The 25,515-nt window shown below is 46.7% G+C and overlaps 2 protein-coding genes across 7 annotated transcripts in view; one reads left to right on the top strand and one right to left on the bottom strand.

Annotated features, from left to right (window-relative positions):
- LOC137154995 (lysosomal alpha-glucosidase-like) overlaps positions 1-12,033 on the bottom strand; it is a 26,911-nt gene extending 14,878 nt beyond the window's left edge. Inside the window, exons 1-4 of one of the 2 annotated variants that reach the window (XM_067550871.1) lie at positions 11,984-12,025; positions 8,084-8,179; positions 971-1,508; positions 506-651 (exon numbers count right to left, since the gene is read on the bottom strand). In XM_067550871.1, the coding sequence (XP_067406972.1) occupies positions 506-651; positions 971-1,498 (674 nt within the window). In that variant the 5' untranslated portion in view covers positions 1,499-1,508; positions 8,084-8,179; positions 11,984-12,025. Of the gene's footprint in view, positions 1-505; positions 652-970; positions 1,509-8,083; positions 8,180-11,983 lie in introns of both variants that reach the window. The other variant, XM_067550870.1, reaches the window with a different exon arrangement.
- Positions 8,701-25,515, top strand: MAFK (MAF bZIP transcription factor K). Of its 5 annotated transcripts, none has more exons than XR_010920313.1 (4): positions 18,146-18,903; positions 19,279-19,358; positions 20,652-21,441; positions 23,184-25,515. XR_010920313.1 is itself a non-coding variant. In XM_067550873.1 (3 exons), the coding sequence occupies exons 2-3, from the start codon at positions 19,323-19,325 to the stop codon at positions 21,084-21,086; spliced, it is 471 nt and encodes a 156-aa protein (XP_067406974.1). In that variant the 5' UTR covers positions 8,701-8,800; positions 19,279-19,322; the 3' UTR covers positions 21,087-25,515. The 5 variants fall into 5 exon arrangements, 3 of the variants coding, with proteins under 3 accessions (XP_067406974.1, XP_067406975.1, XP_067406973.1); XR_010920314.1 differs by having other exon boundaries at positions 20,652-23,727; positions 23,774-25,515; XM_067550873.1 differs by lacking the exon at positions 18,146-18,903 and adding an exon at positions 8,701-8,800 and having other exon boundaries at positions 20,652-25,515.

Raw genomic sequence — 25,515 nt, 5'->3', positions numbered from 1 at the left:
CTTACACAATGCTTTACATTTTGAAGGCACCATATAATCATTAAGTCATTAAAACATTACATAAATAAGTGCATTGTCCTTGCACAAGGACAGACTGTTCTCTCCATGCCCAGCCACACCAAGACCACGGTGAGCAAGTTCCCAAAGTCAAGTCCACATTCTTTCTACCCAGGCCCAGGAAGCGATGTGCTCCTCTCTAGTTCTTATGCAGTGCCTATCCCCATGGTATCTGAAACCTTGGTTCTTGGGGAAGGAGGAAGAGACAGAATAGCTGTCTCCTCCAGCCCAGAGGGCATGCTGACCCAGAGCCCACAGCAAAGTTCATGCTCTTCCCACCCAAACCCAGGTAAATAAGCCAAGCAGGTGGTGGACTTGGGCTTAGGAGAGTGGAGATACGGTTCCCTCCTCCACTCCAATGTCAGATCTGTGGTGCCCCCACAGATGGAGCTAATGAGTGGGTCAGCTGCTGAGGCTGGAGAGAGAGAAGAGGAGGATGGACTCTTACAGCACAGTGCCAGAAGCTCTGCGCCTCAGCAGCAGGCCAAAAGGCTCCTTGGAGAACTCCAGGCTGTATATGGGATTCTCTGCTCTCTTCGTCACCCGAGGAACCTCGAGGGGGACTTCGTACCGAGGGCTTGTGGAATCAGTGATCTACAAAAGGGAGAAAACATGCCTTGAAAACAGCAAAGCAGGAGACAAAGGAGTGTTTGATTGGCTCCAACAGGCAACCTGGCAGCAAGCTAAACTCAACAACATGACAGCAACAGCTGGTGCCAGGGGCATATGGCTGCCATGTCTGGCTTGACATGATGAGATGGGTTCTATTGCTGGTCAGGGTCTGGTGTCAGCCAGCAGAGACCAGGGGATTTAGTTAGGGGGACTGATGGGATCCACATGGGAGCCTGGCCCAGTCTTCCCTAGACATGGAGGCCTTGACAGGAAGGGCCACAGCCCAGAGAAGCCAGCTCACCTTGATGTGTAACCGAGTGTCCGTTTCAAACTCCACACTCAGCTGCAGCCTCTCAATGTCTCTGGGATAATAGGCCTTCACCTTCCTCCTCAGCAAACCCACCATTCCCAGCTCAGTGTGGTTCAGGCTCTCCAGAGTGTAGCTGGGGAAGTCCGGGGGGTAAAAGCACCAGGGCACTCCTCTCCTGCTCCCCAAAGGCTGATCACATTCAATAAAGCAGCACCCTCGGCTCTCACAGAGCTCTTTCGTCACCACCACACTCCTTTCAGGGTAGCAGTCAAAGCGGAGAGGCTCAGGAACAGCGCTGCATTTCTCCGGGGGTGTCTGTCCATGCTGGCCCCAAGATGCCTGTCTGAGCATCCACATGGTGACGCCACTCAGGAGGACAGCTACCATCAGCAGGGCGACACCCAGCCACCAAGTGGACAACTTCCGAAGGCAGGTGGGCTTCCTGTCCATGCCCTCTTCATCAGCATGGGACTCTGTAGGCTGGGAAATATCTGTTGCCAGCTTTTGGTAGGACTTCATCTTCCATGTGCTAGAATGAGGGAGGGAATAAAGCAGCAAATGAAGGAACTGGCAGAGAAAATCCCATTCTATTGATGAGGAGATTCTTCTACAGGAGAATAATCACCATGAGGATGAAGCAATATCAGACCATGCCACAGCCTTGAGGTGGAATTTCCCTGTCTGGTCTTGCTGCCTGCTCACTACTTTTCACAATAATGTTAGCACAACATGCAATCCCTGCAGCTCTGGTCATTGGCCCCTTTGGCCTAATATTTACATTGTGCTGAAATTACAGAATAACTCTTGACTCTGGAGACGGATTTGAAGGTGGAAAACGGGACCCTGCCATACTTGATCTGCTGCTCAGTACTCTGCCTAATGTAGGCCAGGCCCTGCACAGGTTCACAAGGGTTGGGAGAACCTGCCAAAAGCTCTCCCATACACATTGCACAAGGAACAGCTGCTGTTTCAGTCTGCATGCTCACTGAGCACCTAGAGGACGGCAGAGCACTACCAGCAGAGGTAGCTAGCCTCAGGCACAAGCCGTGAGATCAAAGCCAGAGACATGGAGGGAGAACATCAACTGAAGCCTTTCTACTGGTGTGTAATTGCCACTCCAACGTGTGCTTCCCTGGGGTGTTCTGGCTATTTGTAAGTTTAGGGAGCCATAATGTTTCCAGGGCCTGTTATATGGACTGAGCCCTCCTCCACCCACCCTACCATAGCAGTGGCTTATTGAGCCACATGAAATCCTTGTGAGGTGCTGATGACGCTCAGCTCTCATTGAAAACAACTGGTGTTGGAGATCTTCAGCTCCCTGGAGCACTGGACCTTTGAATGGTAAAATCTTTGGGGCAGGGAATGTGCCTTAGCCTCCATGCCATTATAAACGACTAAAGAACTATTTTGGAAATCTCTCATACAAACATCTTCTCTGGAGCCCTCTTGCAAACAAAGGGCACAGGCCCCCTTCCTTTCTGAGCTGCTACTGCCACTGCAGGAAAAGGGAGAGATCTCCCAATACCATAAACTACAACCATTATTTCTCTAAAATATATATATGCATATATACTAATTCAAACACTTTTCACATCAAATCTGCATTCTGCAGGCAAAACAACAGCACAGAAAAATTACTTTTCTTGATGTAAAATCAAATATTTTACTTAATATATACATTGCAGTGGCACCAAGATGCCTCAATCAAGCTGGGACCCATTGTGCTAGGTGCTGTACAGCCATATAAGAAAAGACAGTCTCTCCTGCATATAGCTAAGCAGCTTTATTAAATGCATATGACCCACGACACTCAGGACCACTTTGTCTGTTGACTCCATTGGTACATCCATATGCCAATGCAAAGCTCTGCAGCTGCACGTGCAGACATTTGCATGAGCAAACAGGTCGCTAAAGACGCAGTAACCTGACCCACGCACCAAATGCCCCTCGGCACCCATAAATGCAGGGGTTCACAGATGCAAATGGACTTTGGCTGCCACCTCTTTAGAGGCTGGGGATCCCAAATTGTTATTTGAATGGATCACTATGACCATTTGGTATTAAAAATTACCTCTGCCAATGCACAGTGAGAGATGGTATTCAGCCAAAACTGGGCCACCATTTCTTTCCCTGGAAATTCCTGCTGAATATACTGAGCTATTTTGCTCTCCCTTGGCTCTGATACCCAAAGAGCTAAGACACTTACATACACCTGTCTCCTCTTGACATTGTGGTTTCAGGAAGACAGTGAGGTCTCCCAGACTCCCAGCTAGCAGCATTTCATGCTGGCTGTACCATAAACCTCCTAAGATAAGCCCTTCCCATGGTCTCTACTACTTCAGTCTATTAGCAGCACATCCTACCACATGTGCATTTCTTGGCTACGTAAGGTTAGATTATTTCTACTTGAATGCTTTTTGTTTATATTCAAAGTTCTAATATTTTATTCTAATTCTTATCAATTATATTATATCAATGTTTATTGGGACCTTTTCCCTTGTCTGAGTGCAATGGAAGTTTCTAGAAAGGATTTCAAACCCATGACAAAAGTGGAGAGGCATTATTATTCCATTTCACAGATACATAGAGAAGTCAGGGTCTTGCCCAAGGCCACATAGTTAGTGACTGGCAATACCAGGAATAGAATCCAGGTCTTCTGCACTTAGTCCAACATCTTATCCATAAGATCCTGCTGTCTTCCCTCTATCAATGAGATAGATACAAACTGTGACAGAATGTACCCGTGTCCACAACCCACACACTACTGTAATCATCTTTGTATAGAACATTGTGAGGTATCATTTCAAAACTCATAATTTGCTGGCCATTATTGTCTTGAAAAATGTGTGGGGCAACATTATTTGTGAAGTTGAGATGCCACAGTATGGTGTTAATAACACATGTTCCAGACTGAGGTTGGCAAACAGATCTGTCTCAAATGAAGGCATGCTCATTTGCATTTAAGCCGTAAACAGAGTCATCAAACAGGTGAGGAAAAGCGGCAGGGAACATCCTTCTCGATTGATTCTTTGCCTCCTGAATCTCAGCTGGAAATGTTTTTCAAGAAGGGGACTGGCACTATAAAAAGGAGAGATTAACACCCTAAACTACTCCACCCCAATTGCATTCATGACACCAGAAGTTTTAAAAAAAAAAAAAAAAAAGAGAGCATTTGTTGAATTAGAGAAGGGGTCTGTTTGCTCAGTAAGACTGCTGACAGCATGTGGTGAGAAAACTTTGCTTTGAATTTAACACAGTTTGTTAAGTTAAGCACTGGTACCATTTTTATCTATTTTCTTGTAACCATTTCTGCCTTTTATGCCTCATTACTTATACTCACTTAAAATCTCACTCTTTGTAGTGGAGAAACTTGTTTTGCTTTATCTAGTGTGTTGGTTTGCAAAACTCCCTTTAGGATAGCAAATTATGTGCATATTATTTCTATAAAAGCAATAAGAGACTATATATAAAGTTGTATTGTCCAGGAGAGGGCTAGGCAGTACAGGACATGCATTTCTGGGGGGGAATCTAAGACTGGGCATGAGTTGGGGTCACCCTGCAGTACAACCACGGCTGGTAAGAGCCAAGGTGTGGCTGACTGGCTGTAACACACACCCAGATATAGCTGGGAGTGACTTGCATGCTGGAAGCTGTTTAAGAAGTCCAGGCTGGAGGCTGCAGCAGCAAAGCATTGTAAAAGGCACCTCAGGTTAGAGAGCAGGAGTGACACAGCTCTTTATTAGTCTGGATTGTACCCTGGTACATCACATAGACATACATAGCTAATACATACTGTAGGTACCACAGATGGGCCTGAGTCACAAAGTCCAGATCCAACCTTCTCTGAAGCGTGGGTGCATTCAGGTTCAGATTTCTGACTGGGGCCCCTTTCCAATACACACATACATATGCTCACTTGCTGAAAGCAAGTACATAATCTTACATCTCCACCAAGGTTCTTCTCTCGGCTATATTCACTACAGAATAGAGATTGGAGAGCTTCTTTCTGTCCGTTAACAAAAGCCATTAGAGTCTAAAGTTCACCATGAAAATGTGACAGCCCTTCAGATTAACTATGGATTTTCCTGTGCACTGAATATCTGAACAAACAAGCCATAAAGCAGTGGCTGCAGCAAATAGATCACTTCACCTGGAAGTGGAATTTCAGGTTTAAACCCCCCTTTATCCAGGTGTAGACTGGCCACAAGAAGGAGAATCCTCGGCTGGACAGCTGAGCAGGTCAAAGGCAGCTATGGGCTGCTGCACTAATGCAAAGCAGCCTTAGCACAGCTGAAGATCTGGCCCTATGGCTTTAGCTGTGCTGCTTATTCCTGTATTTGGAGATCCAATCTCAAACCAGACTGGGCAATCATTTTCCGACACAGCTGTAGCTAGCCAAACCCATGCTATAGGCTGCTTTTCTCTATATAAAGGCTAATTCTCCACTGCCATTTACATCTGTGTAAAGGTAGTGGAGAGTCAGGCCCCTAGGGCAAAGCCTGCCCTATGTGAGGCACCAAATGCCCTATAGGCAGCAGATCCAACCCATGAGGATATCACCTTACTAGGAGGATCCTCAGGTGATGTAGAACTACCACAACAGCTCATATGACATCCTGCCTTCTGACATGGAGGGAGGGGCATGATTGGGGAAACCGGAGTGTGCTTAGGGCATCCATGTAGGCCAATGTTCCCTAGTTGCCAGAACACCCCCAACGGCCTTTGGAAGTCTGCGTAATTTATAGCAGCCATGCTGTGCCAACGCTCAGTGACCCCATGATGGGGGAAGCACAAAGATGACTAAAAAACTGCCTTTGAACCTCCATCTTGAGCTGTATGTGTGGTCTTCATGCATACTCCAGGCCTTGGATCACAGTCTGTAAGAGGGTAGTCTACTGCAATTTTTAACACAGCTTGTGAAGTGTGATGGCAAGCTGCACGGCACCTGTGTTAGGCAGTAGTTCTGTTTTAGCAGTACTGAAGCTTTAGCCAGCCTAGCTACGAATCACATCCCTTTTGAACTGACCTAAAGTCCTGGGATACCCAGGACAGGGAAAGAGGAGAAGAAGCTGAGAACCAGCTCCCTGATTCTCTGCATCAGCAAAGGTTAGAGCATCCCTACAGATGCTCTAACATATACTACCTGACTGGCTCCATCGGGACCATATACTAGCAGGGGATAGCCAGAGCATTGTGTGCTCCAGCCATTTCCTCTCCCTGCTCTCAATATGTCCCCTACAGAGGGCTATGGGTAGAGGAATGTAGGAGCTGGTTATGTTGACTCTGCACCTGCTGGATATTCTCCTTATTCAAGAGGAATCCCCAACAGGGAACTTGCAGTTGGTGTCTACTCCTTTACACCACCTGGGCAATGCAAAGGGAGTGGTGCAAGGCAAAGAATCTGTCTTAAAATATTGGTTACAGCCCCTTGATCCTTTTTTGAAATAATGTTTGGCCCTCAGGTTGAAAAGTCATTAAGTCCATTGAGTCCATGAGACTCAGTTCTTTAAAAGGAAAGCTAAATTTCTAGCCCTCGTGGTTACAGAGAAGAACATGAACCCTAAATGCTCAAAAAGCAGAAGGCAAATCAAAAGAGCTCAATTTATTATTCATCTAAAAATCTCATGATGTGAGACTTGATTTATAAACTTGGAGTTGGCAACACTAGATAACTAGATTAACCCAACTGGCCACCATTTGCATTTCAGAGTTTCTTGACTCCAGCAAACAAAACAATCTATTGTAAAATTTCACCTCTTTCTAGTATTGCTGTCCCAGTTTGTAGCTTGTCTGTCTGTGCTCCAATGATTCTTCGTAAGAGGAAGGGACTTAGTTTTCTAAGCACTGTGTAGAGATCTCATTTTCTCTTACCAGACTCCAGTCTGATATATAGTTAGGCTTGGCAGAATTCAATTTCTTTTTATATCACTTCAATTGATAATATCAATGTTTATTTTTAAGCATTTTAAAATGTTTTATTCATTTAAATTTTCACAGTAGCACAAAATTATGGGTTTCTTGCTTGCCCCCTTCCCCCACCAATTTTATCAACTTAAATTTTCAGTTGTGGGACATTAGAGGGGGGGTAAGACAATTATTTGACAATAGGCACTGAAATTCAGAAAATTAAAGCTTTATAACTGTTAAAACACAAATTGTCAACAACATGTCAAACTATTTAAAATAAATATCCTTAAATCAAACTCTAAGTTCTCAAGAAGCATTTTTCTTACTCACCTGTCTCTAAATTCTGATTACTGATGGAATTTGTTTGTACTGTAAAAATCAACGTTTACCCACACTTCCTGATAAAAATCTAATCCTTCCAAGCCTAAATATAGTGATATATGGTAATTAGACACTTGCATTCTCGTCTGGTTGACTTCAGTATTACATCAGTCACATGGGAACTCAAGGAGGAAGTACTTTGAAATCAATGTGACTGAGAAAAAATTGAAACTGAAAGCCACTTTCTACTCCATTACCAAAAATATAAAGAACAAGGATACATCACAAAATATCAGAAACGGGAGATTCTCCTTTAAAAAGCAAGGGGAAAAAATTGCTTAATTATGGAAAAGGTGAAAGATTATTATTTGACCATAGGTGCTTGGTGCTGTACAATACACAGAAATAAAGAGTCTGTTCCCTGAGGACTTTACACGCTAAAAGACACACACACACAGGTACTGAGAGGCACTGGAAAGCCCAGATGAGAATAATTTAAAGATAACCCTTTCACCATTTGAAGATAAACTTACTTATTTGTATTGTGGAAGAAAAGAGGGTGAAAACAGCTTCACAAGAAGTGACGGTCTGCCCCAGGTTAGAAATGAACAGTGTTCCTGAATAGTCTGTGGATGCCCACCACGGCTGTGCAGCTGTAGCCTAGATTCTTAACTATAGTCTAGCATCTAGACTATAACAGTGGGTAAGAGAAGTGAAATTGACCCGCTGCCCCCAAAATTGATGCAGCAGGGTGAATTTTCTATGGAGGGTAAGAGAGGTGTGGCTCTTTGCGATATCTACATCTATTTTTTGACTCGTTGTCTCTGACTGGTTGGCCACCCCTGGTCTAGCCTCCATCTGGCACCACATACCTACCTGGTCAAGCCGATACAGCTTTCGTGCAGGCAGCCGGGCTGGGAGAGGGGATGACAGCTCAGAACTCTCAATATGGCCTCTGAAACCGCCCCAGCTCTGGAAGAAAACAGGTGCATCATGCACCCAGCCGTTTACTGCATGTGGGGCTTTCAGACAAGGCCTTATCCGGCCCGGTTCTGCCAGGACGCTAGAGTGCCCGGCCCAGGGCATTTCTGCACGAGACAGAGTTTGAAGCATGTACCGGTGCCACCCTCCACCCCAGAGGTAGCTGCACCTCAGGGGCTGAAGGAGTAGTGAGGTTGCTCATAGCAACATAGACGAGATACTGGGTATTACCTGTCTCACACCACGCACGTGACGCCCCCACATTACTATGCAAATGATGCCCCTCCTCCCGCTGCTCCCTCTTGTCCCTTCGCCCCCGGTCCTATCCATTCTACATGAATGAACAGGGTGGGCGTGGCCGGATGACGCGTCGTAATGAGTAGGCGTGGCCATGTGACGCGAGGAGTGACGCGCGATCCCGGAAGCGGCCCGGCTCCTGGTTGGTCGGCTCCAGGGCGGGGGGGGGCCGCGCTTGTTGTTGTTCCCGGCCCGGGACTCGCACACAAGGAGGGAGGTTGAGAAGCGCGTCCCCGCCACTATTCCCCCGCGCCGCGCGCGTCCCCGTCTCCACCGCCGCCTCCCCCCCCCCCCGCGCGCTCCCGACAGGATCAGGTAAGCAGCGCCCCCCCGGGGGTGCGGTGGCGGCAGCCGGGTCCAGTTTGGCAGGGCGGGGTGGGGCAGGGGCCCGGGCCGCGCGGGAGCCCCCAGGAGGGGCCAGGCCGGGCCGGGCCGAGCTGGGGGCGGGGAGTTTGTAGCGAGGGCTGGAAAACCGCTGAGTCATCATCGTGTGGGACACGTGGTGTCCGCCCCCTCCCGGGCCCACTCCCGAGCCGGGCCGGGCCGGGCCGGGCCGAGGGGTGATGCCGCGGCCGGCTCCGCGCGGGGCGGGGGGGAGCGCGGAGTGGCGCTGCCGCTCACACACGTGGCTGGCTGCCCCGGCCGGGGGCCCCATGCGCTCAGCTGGGCCGGGCTAGGGAAGCAGCGGATCCCGGAGGGGCCGGCACGCGCTCCGGGGCAGGGGCCGGGTGATCAGGGGGCAGTGGGGCTCGGGGTGAGAAGCAGGGGCTGGCAGGCTTGGCATGGGGGTGAGGAGCAGGAGCGAGAGGGGCTGGGTGCTGAAGTGGGGCATGAGAATGAGAAGCAGGGGCTGGGCAACTCCGCAGGAGGCTGTGGGGCTTGGAGCCGAGTGTGAGGGAGAGGAGCAGGGGACGCCCCTGCCTAGATCCCCAGGGGAACAGGAGGTCAGAAGGGAAGGCTAGAGAATAAGTTGAGTGATGGTGGAGAGGTACAAGGACCACTGGTGGCTCAGAGGCTGCAGATGGCATAAGAAGAATCCAATGCAGAAGTCTATGAGAGTAGCACTTGGGGGGAGGTGGGGGTGTTTACGGGGCATCGGAGCAGGAAATCTGAGCAGGGAAGAGAGGAGAGCTACATGGAATGGATCAGCCAAGCTGGGAGGGTCTTAGGCCCACTGTTTTAGGAAAGATGAATAATGGAGTCTGGAATAGCTTCTTAACTGCAGCGTGGTTGCCTGGCAAAAGGGGTATTGGGACAGGAAACTTGGGTAGAGAGGAGGTATGGGCATTAACTAGGTCAGACTGGAGAGGATAGGTGGAGGATAGGGATATGGAATGGAGGAGAGTGAGAGAAGGTCTGGGCAGCATGGGTGCTGGAACTAGGGGTGCTGCTACACCCCTTGGCTTCAAGCGGTTTCCATTATATTACGGGGTTTATAGTTTGGTTCAATGGCTCTCAGCATTCCCACGGTAAAGATTGTTCCAGCACCCCTGTTGGGCAGGCAGGAAGCAGAGGAGAGAGGGATGGTGGTAGGGGAGTGAGTGAACATTGATAGCCTGAAGGGAGTTAATGTTTGGGTCCGGGATTGCACGTGCTAGAGCAGGCTGTAGTGTTAGCAGGCTATGTGATTCAGCAAAGCAACTCTTCAGTTAAATCCTGTATTTAGATAGCACTCGTGGTGTAACGCCTCTGAGTCGTGGTGCTTTTTATACTTTCCTGAATGTAGCATGCATGCATAGCTCATCTCAGGATGATTCCATTCTGCCACCTTAAAGAACCCATCCAGTCCCATCACAGTGCATTCGAATGACATGCAAAAGAATCTTTATGCATGCATGCATGTGGGTGGCACAGAGCAAGTCTCTGAGGAAGGGCAACTGCTACAATTCAGACACTGCTGCTGCGAACCATACTACTACAGAATTAAAGGGAACTGCATATCCCTAGCTCTTGTAATTCTTTGGATTGTGTTAGCTGTGACAAATGGACACGCCTTCATACGATATCCTGGGATGTTGAAACCCTAGGTGAGGCACGTGTTGCTTAATCACCTGCTCCCACATGGCCATCCATGAGACTAAAAGATCCTCCTGGTTTAGATGTGGCCTGGTAACACTGGATACCTTTCATTTTGAACCATAATGGCCAGCAGACCTTGCCACAGACACTGGCCTTCCCAGTGATTAAAAAAAATGCCAGAAGCTTGAGCTAGTGGATGAAGGGGGACTGAACCTATATCTTAGTGATGTTTCTGCTGTGCTTGTGCCATAGAACAAGCATCCAGATTGTGTCTAGTTTTGAATGGAAACAGTTCTAGCACAGCTGTGCCTTGTGACCCTGAGTTCTAACTATGATGGACTTTGAAGTGTAAAGAAGGCCTTGAGAATTCTGGATAAGATCAGTATGGGTCCACAGTTCTGAGTGGAGCACCAGGGATCTGGAAACACCAATAAGCAGGCATCCCTACTGATGGCAGTTTGCATCTCAGTGGCCTTTATCCTCTCTACAAAAAATACATTGGTTTGCTTAGAAAAAAAGTTGTTCTGGACTAACAGTAATATTCTGTGCTGCCATGAGAACTGCAGATGTGGTTTCCTGTTCCACTCTTACTAGACTGGCTGAGAATGGAAGTTCTGAGGAGGCAAAATGTTCTGCCTCGGGGGGGAAGGGGACACTTTGCAAAGAAACCCCACAACCCTTCTTCAGAGTCAGAGAGGTGTGCCTTTGGCCTGACTAATATGGCTCTGTGAGGAGGGCTGCACCTGGAAAGGGGAAACATCTGAAAATGGATGTTAGAAGGGTCTCCACCAACAGTTCAGATACCACACCCTTGATGGAGACTGAGAGGGAAGGGGAATTTAACCTTCTGAAAATCTGTTCTACTGGTAGGTTTGCCTGGTGACTGTGTGAAGGATACTGATCAGTTTGGATTTTTTGACTGAGATGGGGTGGGGAAACCTTATTTCTCTAGCATCTTCGGACAGGGAGGGAGGTGGCACAAGCAAGAGAAACATCCCCACTGGGGGGACAAAGGAGAGGGAATGGAGGCATCTTTGAACCTTAAAAGCATTTCATAGTCAACTTTAGAGACCTCCTTCCTCCTCTTCCTGCTGCCAAAGGCTGTTTCTCTATCTCCCTCTTCCCCCCCAACCCTGTTCCTTGCTGTGTTGCTCAATGGAGGAGGGGACTAGTTCTATGGATCCCATCAGAAAATAGGCCATGAGGTCTCAAGTTATCCCTTCAGGCAAAATGACTTTGCAGAAAATGGAAATGGCTCCCTTAACTGTCTTGACCGATCTGCTCTGTGGTTAGCTCCTCACTAGAGCGAAGAAGGCAGAGAGGTAGTGAGCAAATGCTCCTGTCCCACACAGTGGAAAACTGCATCCCATTTTATGGGATTTTGAGCCTTGCGTCTGTGGAAAAGGTGCAGCCCTGCTCCCAGTCCAGCCAGTATGTTCCATTACACTGCTGCCGTGATTTAGTATTTAATTCATTTACCTTGCTGCTTTCGCACTGAGGGAGCCCGTGCTTGCTCGCCTGTTCTCTTTCTCTCGTCTTCCGTGTGTAAACTGTGCAGAGAAGCCTTCCTCCTCTAGTCACTTCCTAAACATGATGGACACTTTTATTATCCAATGGCAGTGCATAGTATTGGCAGGACTGAAGGGGAGGAGGAATTAACCCTGTTTGTACCAAAAAGAGACTCAGTGAGCATGTGGAAGATAATTATTTAGAAGGATATGGTTACCAGAGTGCAGGGGCTGTGCTGGTTCCCATTAGCAGGACACTTGGTAAAATCCAAGACAACTGGCAAAGTTTGTGGGGGCTTTGCACTCACACTTTGGCTTAACTGTGTTAACATTTCAAAGAACGTTTAGGGTTAACTCATACCCCACCTCAAAAGTATCTCAAGAATATGGAGGCAGAAGTCCACAAACTCCATCTCTAGTACATGAAGGCCATGCGCATTTCAAGTTTCACCCAAAGTCTGTGCCTTTAGCCTCCATTGTTTCTGTAACAACAGATTGGCAGTCTTAGACATTAATGTCTTTATTGAATTAACTGTAAACCATTAGTTCAGTATACATTGTCGGTCAGTTTTTGGCGTGCTCTATTGAAAAAGTGTAACTATACTGGAGGTTTAAGAACTGAAGGTGGGATGCTGGTGGCTTTTGGCCCCCTGAGGTGGCATGGCATGTGGTTTTTGTATCTCACAAACACACACTTAATTTAAACAAACATACAGCTGTGAAATATACAGTGCTAACACTCTACATTATCAGCGTAGGCTCAGCACCCTATTGAGATGAACAGCTTCTCACGCATTTTTGCTGAGCTATTGTTTCAGGATATCTACAGACTCAGGCAAGATAGTGCTGCATTGATTCATGTTTGGAAGATATTCTCCATGACTGCAAGGCCTAGAAATTCTTCTTAGTGAAAGCAGTGGTCCCGCTGCTTGGTTCTGAAGCAAGGGGTAGATCCTGCAGCAAATTCAACAGGCTTGCAACATATGGGGACCCTGCATAGCAGTACTGTTATCTTTCATTAATAACTATAACTTTAGAGGCTGAGAAAGAGACAAAGAGCCATAAATCCTATTTGCAGTTCTGCCACTAAATCCCACTATGGCCATGAGCAAATCACTTCACTAGCCTGGGCCTCAGTTTCCCTGACTGTAAAATGGAATATTTCCTTGCCTCCTGGAGCTGGTGTGAGATTTAACTAATATTAATAAAACATTGTTTATCACTATATTTTATAAATGCACACGGGATAAGAGCTCTGTGCCCTCTTTATATCAGAAGCTATCTGCAGTATATCTGACCTCCTCTGTAGTTCCCACTCTCCCCTTCCTGAAACTCCAAGGTCTCTGTAATGTGACACAGGCATGCCCTCATGATACCCTGAATCCTCTGCTGTGTAACCACAAGGGCTCTGCAGCATCTGACTCAGTTGTTTACTAAACCACTGAAGACTGTTTGATCCCTGTCCAGGCTTCCCCTGAGAGAGCCTCAGAGTCATGTTCTGGCCGCATTCTGATTCAGTCTGAAGATTCCCGCATCTGTTCTTTGCTGCTGGATGCTAGTTCTGATCCATAAGAGAAATGGAAATCTGGCTAGCTGGGTGAGTGGTCTGTGTGTAGCTTCTCTGTAGAGCAGTAAACACAATGACTCACCCCTCCTCTGTGTCTTCTCTCCGTTCATGTAGAAGTTATTGCCTTGCATATGCTTGCTTTCTGGGTGATTCACATCATCAGCATAGCCTTCCCCCCTCTGTTACAGATGAATGACAGGTATCAGTCTGCCTCGCTGTGTGTGAGGATTGTTAGAGCAGGAGTAGGACTTGTGAATGATGGAAGGGAAGATTCCCTCTGCATTCCACACTGCAGTGTCTTGGGAATCCATGCTATGTCTCCAAGGGACAGAGGTACAGAGCCTAGGTTTTAAGCACCTGCCGTTCCCCTCACCTGTCAGACCTGATGTCCTCCGTGGTGGATATGTTGATGTGGCCAGCTTTGTAGGCATGGTTAACGGACGTGACCGTCTTGCAGGTGTCTCGTGTGGCATGTGGAGGTGCGACGGTAGGGATTGGTTGAGTGTACGCTTCTCACTGGATGAGAACAGTTGTCAAATTGAAATGCTCTGCAGGGGCCAGGAATAGCGTGGCTATTCAGCTTCTCACAGCAGCAGCAGCCAGGGCAGTCTGCCTGGCCTCTGGTATAAAGGCAGACCACTGGCTATGGACTATTCATTTATGGTAACCAGCCACACTCCAGCTCCAGGTAGACAGCCTTTTAAAACTTAAAGGAGACTTAAAGGCAGAACCGGGAAGAAGGGTACCAAGAGCTGAAAATAGCTTGTGGATAAACTATAGGGTAAGTCACAGAACAGTTGCATTGGAAATGAACTAGCTGGATTCTGGAATGGCTGGACAGAGTGTATTCCTAGCATAATCTCTGTGCTGAATTGAGACTATTGATGGTTAATCGTCAGATAAAATTGAGAATTCCTTTCTGCTTAAACTTCACTGTCTGCCTCCTTCTTAGGAGGGGAAAAGTTATTGCTGGCTTGCTTGGGGTGAGGGTCATATAGTCTCAGGTTACTGTACATGCTGCTTCATGTATGAATGGAAGCTAAAGAACTATGGTGCTTCCTGCTGGATAATTTATGTCTTCGCCAGTGTTCCCTTTTGTGTTAAAATGAGTTTAAACATCCAAGGCTGTGTGTGGACTACAATCCAGTGCATCCATGGCTGCAATTAACTACACAGTGATTAGCTACCTTTGTAAAGTGCTTTGGGATCACTGGAGTGTGGAAAGTGCTATTAAAATCAAATTCTGATCACATCTGCTGTGCTCTTTTTTTACTGCCAGTGTTCTCACGCAGCAGTGCTGCCCCATCTCATCCTACTAGTAAGGGCTGTGTTGGTGGAGTGGGTAGGGAAGAGGAGAGACCTGAAGAAAAATAGTGGGTATTGCTTTATGTACCAGACTGAGACCATCAAACTTGAGATCCCGGTTTCAAAAAGCAGAGCGCTTCAAGTTCTCACAAAGATGCTGTAAGTGAGATAGGAGCCATGGGAGAAGGGGGATGTCTACTGCAAGGGTATTGACAGCAGTGGTGTTGGATAACCTGATAATAAAAACACTGACACGGGGTTTCTTTGTATAATTCCCATAAAAACACTTGTTTTAAATATAAATGAGAAACACAACCTTCTATAAACACTTGTCCCTATACTGGGGCATAATAATGCTTCGTACATATTTATGTAGCACTTAGAAATGTGCCATGCTGCTTACAGAATAAAGTTGTAACATAGTCCCTGCTCCAAAAAGCTTGCAGTCTAACTTTAGACATGAGGCTGCAAATACAGTTAACAAAAAAGGAAGGAATAGGGAAAAAAAATGTTTATAGTAATAAGATCACACATTTATATAGAGCCTTGCAAACACCCTGTAAGGTATGTAAACTGGGCACCATTAAAAATTGAATGTTTGCAGCACTGTGTACCTTTTTACTATGGGGTTTTCTATTTTTTGTAGTCTATGTACAGGAAATGCCACAAACTGCAGTATATTTAACCATTTGTAGGTGGTAAGTGGACAGTCAAAAACAGCACCAACAGTGTATTTTTATGCCCACTTTACAGATAGGGAAACTGAGTCAGAAGTTAAGAAACTTTCTCAAGGCCATAGAGTGCATGGTCATCTGTCAGGATTACAACCGAATTCTTGGTTCCAAGTGTTTTGTTCAGACCACACCAGCATGATGGATCCACTGCATAAAACAAATGTATCATGAGATGTTCAATCACTTAAGTGCTCTTACGTTGGTTCTTTTGACTACTATATTAAACTCTCAAGTAAGAGTCTGTTCTCAAATAGCAGTGGACCTTGACTCCAATGTCAGTGTATGTGAACCCGTATCTGAGAATTGCTGCTATGCAAGAACAAAATTCCTGTGGGGGCGGAAGGGGGTCTTCTTCCAGATGCTGATATTGCCCATTCTTTACAGCTAATCTAGTGAGCACAACCTGTGTATTGAGTTCTCCCCATCCACACCCCTTCATTTTAGTCCCAATATTGACTCTGGTGTTCTGCCTGTCTTCATGCCTGAACCCCTGTAATGGGAGTTGATCCTTCAGAGGACATGTTGGTTTCTCTTAGAAGATACCAATTTATAAGCAACGCTGCCATTTATTTAAAGAACAAGGGGCATAAAGGAGGCATCCTATGCTAATACTGGCCTCCAGCTGTGAAGTATGGCTTGTTAGAGCCTCTGCATCTCTAATCTCTAGAACACTTGGAACCTCTCAGACCCTCGTTAATTTGTTGTGTGTAATGGTGTGCCTGGGCTTGTAGCAAACATGGAGGAGTCTAGGACCTTCCCTGGAGCAGTGTGGAATGTAAATAGACATGGTCTGGGCAGACAGCAGAGCATAAAGCAACAGGTGATTAGAAGGGGGGCTCCTCACAGGAAGCTTTTAAAAATAAGCAGAGTTACTGTGGGTGGCAAACTACCCCAGACAGTGATCCTTGGCCTGTGGGATTCTCCACCCTCTGCACTTGCTTTCCACAATATGCCACATTTCTTTCCCTTTCTGGCAAGCCAGCAGCGTGTTCAGTTTTTCCATGGGCTGGTGTAGAAAGTGCTTTGAAGAGTCACTGGGTGAGGATCTAAAGCCCTTTTGTGTAATCGGTGGGTGTGACCGAGTCATGTCCTCCTCCCCCCTCCCTTCTTGACTTCCCTTTTCCGTTTTCACTCGACACAGGACTCTGGTGTGCCCCTTTCCTTGTAGGGCTGGGGGGGGGGTGCGCAGAGGGAAGAAGGGATTCTGGGTCTGCAGGAATGTGAGCTCTCCAACTCTGTAAACAGCTGGTGACTCACTGCATAGCTATGGCACCAACTGACTGCGAGGCCTGAAGCTCTCTGTGTGTGAAAGGAGGGGGCTGCTGCCTGTTTCCTTTCTACCCAGGCAACTCAGCTGCTCTCCTGGTTACTCATTGGGACCGTTTGGCCAGGGCTAGGAGCCCTTCCTTCCGCTTTTCTGTGCTTATTATGTGTGTTGGTGCTTCTGGCTAGAGCAGGGGTGTGCTAGGTGTAGTTAACGAATACCAAGTGTGAGGGGGATGTGAGGGAGGGGAGAACTGCAAAGGGGGGAGAAGTGGTGTCTGGAAAGATGTCTGGAGGTGTGAGAGAATACCCAACCCTCCCTTAAGCTTCTTAGTTTGCTGCAAGTTTTGTATTTCACACAGAAGAGAGATCAGGCTCCAGCTCCCCACCCATCCCTTTTTCACTTCAGTACGTGAGCTGCCCTCCCCAGTGGGTTTGTGCCACTCAGACTGTGGTGAATAATCGTGATTTGTCCATGGCATTTTGAACGCTCTCAGCCGCGTCTGCTCCTGCTGCCCTGGCGGAGGTGAGGGTTGCTCTCACTGCTGTCAGGATGGGGTGTCGTACGACACAGTGCACCACCCTGTGTGTGGTGCCACACAAAAGACGCTGCGTACCAGTCGCTTTAAGTGGCCCATTCATCATGAAGCGTCTCTCCGCTGGTCTGGCTCGCGTACTGCGTGACAGGAGGCAGTCGGGTGGGGGCGAGACATGCAGATGGAGAGATGGAAAGCTGCTATGTCCGTTTCAGGCTGGAAAAGAGACGAGGTGCTGTACTGAAGACATTCGGAAATGCCTTTACTTTGTGGTTCTGTTTTCTTTGTCTTTCCTCTACCTCGATTATGTGCATGTCACATGATGAAGTGTCTTGACTAGTACAATTCAAGCAAGAGCCGCCTGAGCTGAACCAAACCCCTTTACCCACATGATTCCCTGTCACCCCTGCACCCCACCTTCATATGCCCTTGGACCTCCCACCCCCAGGGTGGTTTGCAAATATGAATGAGTTTGTTTACTCACTGACGACCTCATGATGTCTTTGCACAGACATGACCTGAAGTCATTATTGCTTTTGGGCTTCTCTGTTTCCATGGTTACTGTCTCAGGGTTGGCTACTTTCCCAAGGTCACCATGGCAACTATCAGAAGGGAATCATGCTTGGGATGCTTTGGCTGTATTTTTCATGAATGATTAGAATGTGTGACACGATGCAGACGTGGAAATGGGGGGGGGGGAGAGGGGGAGCAGAACTCCCGCCAGACAGTCTGTGTGTTCTGTACACCCCGCACCACTGCAGCCTTTGAAATCCGCTACAGCCGCTCCTTGGGAGGGACAGACTCTGTGTCAGAGCTGGAGCCCTCGCACCCTCCCCAGCTTGTATAGCCAAGATGCTGGGGAAAGTATAGGAAGATGCTGTGATGTCACAGCTGCAGTGCCCTCTTCTGTGGTAGGTACATCACGAACAATCACTCTGGCAGTGTCATCTCTCCAACTTGGTGGGTCTGAAGGTACTGGAACAAGGTCCAGCTGGGCGGATTTTCTAAAGTGCTGATTGAAGGGGAGTAGTTAGCAGCTAAGGTGAGAGTGAAGGGCAGCTTCTCAGCAGAGGACACTCTTTGTCAATGGACACGCCCATAGGAATATCAGACGGGTGACTTCTTGCAGCCTTGGGGTGAGAGAATTGTGAAGCAACAGTCCTGATCTACCGGGAGGCAGAGAAATTCATCCCTTGTCTTCTTAATCGGTTTTGCTTGCTTTTTTTTCAAGTGATGGTTTTGGAGTGTGAGTGGGTAATGGAATATGGAGCTTTCATCCCCGGGCTGCTGGTTCAAAGCCAGTCCAGGTCAGTAATGACCAAAATGGGAGGGAGCAGTGGTGTTACTGTGTAGTGGCTTTTGTGAAATGAGTTGATGGTCTTAGTCCAGTTCCTAACAGCTAAATCTGTAGGTCTGAAAATCCTCCACAGGGCAGATGAAGGACTGACGGGCCCATGGAGATGGAACTCCCCTCTAGCCCTTAAAGGTGAGGTAGCACGTTGGCAATATAGTATATGGTAGCCAGCACAATTTCTACTTGTGGATCAACCCTGGATTCCATTCTCTTCCTGGCACTTTTTCTAAGCAAAAATAGTACCAAGAATTTAAGACTAGCCCCATTTAACTTCAAAAAGCCAAAACAAGCTGTATTCACGTGTAGCACTTGTTGGCAAGACAAAGAAGACACTCATCTCTGAATCCTTTCGGTGGTCCTAAAGGTTGATGATGATTTTGTTAGAGAGCAGTTATATAGCCCCATAAGCTCGCATGGCGCTTTAGAGAAAGAGTCACTGTGTCCTAAATATTGGGTCTGTTTCCTTCCCCATTCTCCCTGAAAATCTTGTTTTGTTGTTTTTTCCAGTTGCAATTTCTGAGCAGTTCTGTCCCGGAGACTGTGCCCAGGTTATGACGACTAATCCCAAACCGAACAAGGCATTAAAGGTAAGGCTGTGGGAGGCTGACTGGGGTGATTCTGGGTGAATAGGATGGGGCAAGGAGCTGTGCTACAGATACCAATAGTGCCAAAAGCCACTTCTCTCTGAGGGATTCTGTTTGCAAATTAGAATATCAAAATATGTCTCTGGTACCAGCAGGGGAGCTCTTGTGAAGAAAGGGTAGCGGGGCACTGATGACATAATGGGGGAATTGTGTGTAGACTAGAGTATCCCTATTGGTACTACAGAAACACTTTTAGTCAGGTGGGGGTTGAGGTGTGTTGACAGCATTGTGAAAAATATTTTATACAGACCTGCGGGTGAGAGATTGCTGATACTAGGGGCATATGCATTGGATATGGAAGACACAGATTTGCAGATGTTTCACCTATAGACCTGTTTAGACAGTGAATTCCTCATAGTCACAGTTGCCTCATGGCTTTGATTGCACATTTTGCTGATGAGCCTGCAGAAATCCCTTCTAGTGTCTTGAATCTCTCCTCCAGATGTCCTGTGTTCTCTTCAGATGTTCTTTTTACTCCTTCAGAGTTCTGCAAATAACTGTGGAAAGAAACCAAACAAATAACAACAGCTGAGAGACCGAGGGAGAGTTCCTCTGTCTGTCTCCTCTACCCTCTCTGTACAGTGGCCCAATAAATGGGTTTGCAACCTTACTGCTTCAGGATGTGGTCTTATGAGCTAAGTAGGGTTGGGTTTGGCCAGCACTTGGATGGGAGGCTGTCAGAAAAGAAATGCAGAAGGCACGGGAAGTGGTGGCAGTGATTTAGCAAGTGGCACTCTTTCTTTTGGGCCGGTATTAAACCTAGGCCTCAGCATAATCCTGGAAGGCACTGTGCTGCTGTAGATAAGCTGTAAAACTATGGTCTTGACCCCTTGCGATAAAGATCGCGGGGCATGTTTCAGCTGAAGCAATTTTACTCCAGTCTCCCTAAAATTCTCCTCATGATTTTATCTAAATAAGGTATACATTGCTGTAACCCCCTGACAATGGCTGTGTAATGTTCTAGATATTTTCTGCCAACACCCATCACGGTTTCTAGGCCCTGAAGATACTGTGCTGAAATACCTGCCATGTGCCACCAAGAGGCAGCTGCATTTCCCTGGTGTACATAGCCTGTAAAGTGCTTTGGGATCTTTCTGTTTGAGAGGTGCTATATAAATATAGTTATATTACTGCAGGGGAGCATAGTGGCTTTCTTGCTTTAGCCAGGATGGCTGTTAAATGTCTGTTCATGTAGCTTGCTGCTGACTGTTATCTCTGTGAAATTGATACTTGCAGGTAAAGGAGGAGTCGGGAGAGAACGCCCCAGTGCTGAGCGACGATGAACTCGTGTCAATGTCCGTCCGGGAGCTGAACCAGCATCTGCGGGGTCTCACCAAAGAAGAGGTCATCCGCCTGAAGCAGCGGAGGCGCACACTCAAGAACCGGGGCTATGCTGCCAGCTGCCGCATCAAGCGTGTGACACAGAAGGAGGAGCTGGAGAGGCAGCGGGTTGAGCTGCAGCAAGAGGTGGAGAAGCTGGCCCGAGAAAACAGCAGCATGAAGCTAGAGCTGGACGCCCTGCGCTCCAAGTACGAGGCGCTGCAGACCTTTGCTCGTACCGTTGCGCGGGGGCCTATTACCCCGACCAAAGTCGCCACCACTAGTGTCATCACCATTGTGAAATCAGCTGAAATCTCATCCAGTTCTGTGCCATTTTCAGCAGCATCCTAGTGGCCTAGGTGGGGGGACTAGCAGCCTTTCTGAGGGGAGGGGAAAAGGGCTCTTATGCACCATTCCAGAGTCCTTGGTCACTTCAAGAATTGGCATTTTAACAATTCACTTCTTCAAAAGTGCAAAAAAAAAAAAAAAAAAAATCTACAAAGGGAATGTAACTGGCTGCTCCTCTGTGAACTTAGTGGTTCCATGAAGCTCTTGTGGCTGGGATTTGAGCTCTGTTCCTAGCATGAGCTCTCTCTTCCTCCCTTCCCTGCCTCCCCAACCCCTTTTAGCCTGTGGGCAGCTTCCCAATTGGGCGAAGATACCGGAGGAGCCTCCGGAGCCTTCGTGAATGGTGTTCAAGAGCCAGGTAACAGATGGATTGTAGAAATCATGTGAGATGAATGTATAGAAAAGAGTTTCCTTCAGTGGCATCCAACTCCCATTAAGAAGCTGCCTCACCCCACCACCACCACCTCCATCTGTCATAGCAGTGGCAGAGAAATAAACTCCGAAGCAGAGTCCATTCCGTCATGCACTGGGGGAGGAAAAGAGGGTTGGTTATACAGAGGGTAATATGTTTGGATCAGACCACACCAGGTAGGAAAAACCTTTCTGTCTTCAGCCCATACTGGTTGCCAGGTGACATGTTTTAATACACCCCATGCGGCCTATAAAACTAAATTGCAGCCTCCCTTATACAAACCCAAGTCTACCAATAGCTCCTTCCCCGAGGTGTGCCTGAAAATTGGGTATATTTATGCAGTTTATTTCTTCCAGATGATCCACAGGTGTGTAATAGTGACTTATTCAGGGTTCCCTGAAGCTCAAGGGAAGAAGGCACAGTAAAATGTAAGAAGGATGGTCCGTTGTGGGCATAGAGAGAAATACTGGAAGTATTAATGGACTGAGGCAGAATTGATTTCTGTGTGGGGAGTTATTCTGCTGGGAATCAGCATTGTGAAAAGGTGTTTCTGTAGAGCATGCTAGACAGATGCATTAAAAGCACTGAAGTAACCAGAGGGCCAGTAGCATATGTTCAAGAAGATCAAAACCAGCAGAGACTCCTGATGACAAAGGCAGTGATGGTTAGAACCTTTGCCTGTTAGAACGGGCCATCCCGGTCTCGGGCCATGTACACTGGTCTTTGCCAACAAGAGATGGGGTGTGGGATGCTGGGTGGAAGCTGAAAGGAGGAAGAAAGATTCTTAACTACATCTCAGTCATTAAAGCTGGCTTCCAAAGAGTAGAAAACCCTACCGTGTTTTGTGTTGAGAGGGTTGAGATACCTGTATAAAGACAACCCTGAAACTCAACATTTCTTGGAGATGTGAATTATCCCAAGAGATGCATGCAGGGACGGAATGGAATTGGTGGCTTTTGGGGAATGTTAAAATTGGGCTCAATAAATTGGGCTTATGATTCTGAAGGGTAGTTGGGAAGCAGTACCTATGGCTCAGCAGTGGGCAGCCAAAGGGAGAAGAGTCTGCTCTTCTTTAACAGGACTGAAAGGGTGTCAGGTCAGTGTAAAAATAGCTATGTTGATGTTTGTGTGTTTGAAGTAGGAAAGAAAAGGGATTGCCTGATGTTCCAGATTCGGTCAAAGACTAGTGGGGTGTAAGATGCCTGTTCTAAAGCAGGTGAGAAAAGGTTGAGAATCCTGAAGTTTAAGATGACTGGAGGAGAAGGCTAATATTCATATTCAGAAGAGTTTGGTAGACTAATGTTCCAGAGTAAGGTACAAAGGAGAAGATAGAGAAAAATGTCTGGTATTCTAGATTAACTGAAAAGGATAAAGAAAGATACTCCTGTCATTGAACAGGACAGAAAATTAACATCCCAGGCCAGTGTAGGATGTTGTCTGTGAAGTCATCTTGTGTCTGGAGTAGCAAGAATGCGCCAGTTTAATCAAGCCCTGTCTGTCTTCTAAAGACAAACACACTTGTTGTTGGCTCACTTTTTACCCAGTCACTGGTGTCTCTGGGTTTCCCAAGAAGGTACTTGAGTCCAGTAGTTTGAGAGACAGAACCTCCTTCAGGTCTAAATATCTACACTGATAACTTTACTGAGCCATAGAGTGTGTAAGAGAATTGATGGTTTTATCCCCACCAGATTCATCTCCTTCCCGAGGCGAGCAGGAAATTACCGACATATAGAGTTTGGATGGTATTTAGCTCCACTTCTCTTCTATCTCCTAAAAGGCAGATTGATGTCCTGCGTATCAGTACCATTTATTGACTCCCCCAGCAGAAGCTGAGGAAGAGAAGGATGTTACACAGTTCCCTAGTCCCTTTTCATGTTCTGTAACTCAAAAGTATTTGGAAATCTTACCACATCTTTAAGGTGCCTCCGTTAACACAAGCAACATCTAGATTCCTAGCATCGTTGGGACTTTAAAAGAGAAAAACAGAAAAATATCCAGTGGACTTGGAAATGACTGAATGTTCCCAGTTTCTAGAATAGCTCCTTGAAAATCTTGACATTCCTGAACAGATAAGACCACCCCATCTGGGACCTCCCTCACTGCACCAAGGAAATGAGATCAACTAGACAAGAGTGTAATGGGGAGTTAAATATAATTCTGTGAGGTTCTCTTGTTGTTGGAATGAGGTGAGGAATATATCTTTCTGTGGGGTTCTCTTGCTGTTGGAATGAGGTGAGGAATATATCTTTCTGTGGGGTTCTCTTGCTGTTGGAATGAGATGAGGAATATATCTGAGTTCGTTAGTAGTACTTCCATTGTGACGTGAGTATTTTCCAGTTCTCGGAAGGGTGCCAAAGGCTTGTCCAAGTGATTGCCAGTTTAGTGCAAGTAGGCGCGTAGTCTCCGATCACTCAATAAAGAATGAGGCCTGGGTGGTGTTAAAGCTGTTGATACCATAACCATGGTAGGTAATCCATATTGGATATCAATAAGGACCACGTGGAAATATTTAAAAAGAGAAATATATATATATATATAAATATATAATTATATACATTTTATCGTACAGATTTTTCGTAAATTTTTTTCCAAGTTTGATACTGTAAATCTTTATTAAAAGAAATTGCCAGTCCAGGGCTCCTTGGGTGGCGATTTGGGGGAAATGAGGCACGCTGGCTAACTTCAACAGATGGATCAGAATTGCAAGGTAATGCGGCGGGAGGAATAATCTGAAAGCTGCTCACCACATTGGAGACAACTCTCTCTCCCTTCTTCCTTGAATGGCATTCAAGCTTGAGGCTGTCAAAACGCATTCCTCTGGGGTTCGTTTCTGTTCCGTCCTGCACTTGCAAGACTGATGCCCAGGGCAAAAGCCACATGAGGGGAATTGGGCCACTGCCTGCAGAATCTCTAGGCGAGCCTTGTTGAAAAGGAGTGCTTATTGCTCCCCCACCCCTCCTTCCACTTCCTGCTTTGTCTCTCTTTACTGCAGTAACTTCAGTCCCAGGGCTCCCTTCTCTGCTCCTCTTAACTTGTCACACCACCGTTAGAGGGAAGCAGTGAGTCTTAATTTCATGAGGATTAGGATCCACTTCTGCACCCCAAGCTAGCATTTCCCTCTGATACCCACCCTGTGCATAGGAACCACAGTATGGAGGTGGGGACATCAGAAGCAGCTTGTGATATGTCCCCTGACCCACAACTGGTGCATTGTGGGATGTTTACATTGGGCAATAACAGATCCTTCTGATCAGGGGCTTCTCTGTGCTCCTGTGTATGCATTTGATGTGCTCTTTACTGGGACTGGGAATAATTTCCAACTAAGGAAGCTTCAGAGCCCTTTGAAGCAAGTTACTGTCTCTGCTCTTGCCCAGTTATATCTTCTGCCTGAGGAAACAACGTACAACATGCAGAAGGTTGGAGTGTTGTGTAATGCCATGTCTTTCTGGGACAAGTGAAGGAAGGCAGTACTGCAAAATGAATAATGGGTGGGAGGGACGAGTGATTGCCAAGGTTTCTGTATTGCTGGCATAGCGGTGCATACAGGCTACTGTGCGGCTCAAAGCCCGAGGAGGAGGCATTTTTTCTCTCTCAGATCATTTAAACTTTGTCATGATTGTTTTTATTTAAAAACAAAAAAAACCAACTTTTGTAATGTGGGTTTGTTTTCCTTTGTCATCTGTACTTCAGTCTGCTGGGGTGTTTCCATAGATGGTCGATCTTTTGCTTTCATTTTTTTTTTTTTAATGATAGATCTTCTGTTTAAGTTTTTATCACCAACTCATTCTGTCCTCTGTGGTTATTCAGTAATTTCATTTCAATATTTATTTTTGTGCTGCTTTTTTATTATAAAATAAATTATTGATATACCAAGTAATGTGGATTCCTGTTTGTAAGGCGTATAGCCCTGTGTATGTGCCCATCACTTTCTCTTGACAGCCACAACGTAATTTATTGCTGTAAATTTAGCTGCAGTGACTGGTTTTTTGTACCTTTCCAATAAACCTTTTTCTGGTTTCA

The sequence above is a fragment of the Emydura macquarii genome, unplaced genomic scaffold (assembly GCF_026122565.2).
Source record: "Emydura macquarii macquarii isolate MOO-44397 ecotype Brisbane River unplaced genomic scaffold, CSIRO-AGI_Emac_v2 contig_1348, whole genome shotgun sequence".
Classification (NCBI taxonomy): domain Eukaryota; kingdom Metazoa; phylum Chordata; order Testudines; family Chelidae; genus Emydura; species Emydura macquarii.
Note: the sequence above shows the minus strand (reverse complement) of the source record. Positions and strands in the feature narration are given on the sequence as shown.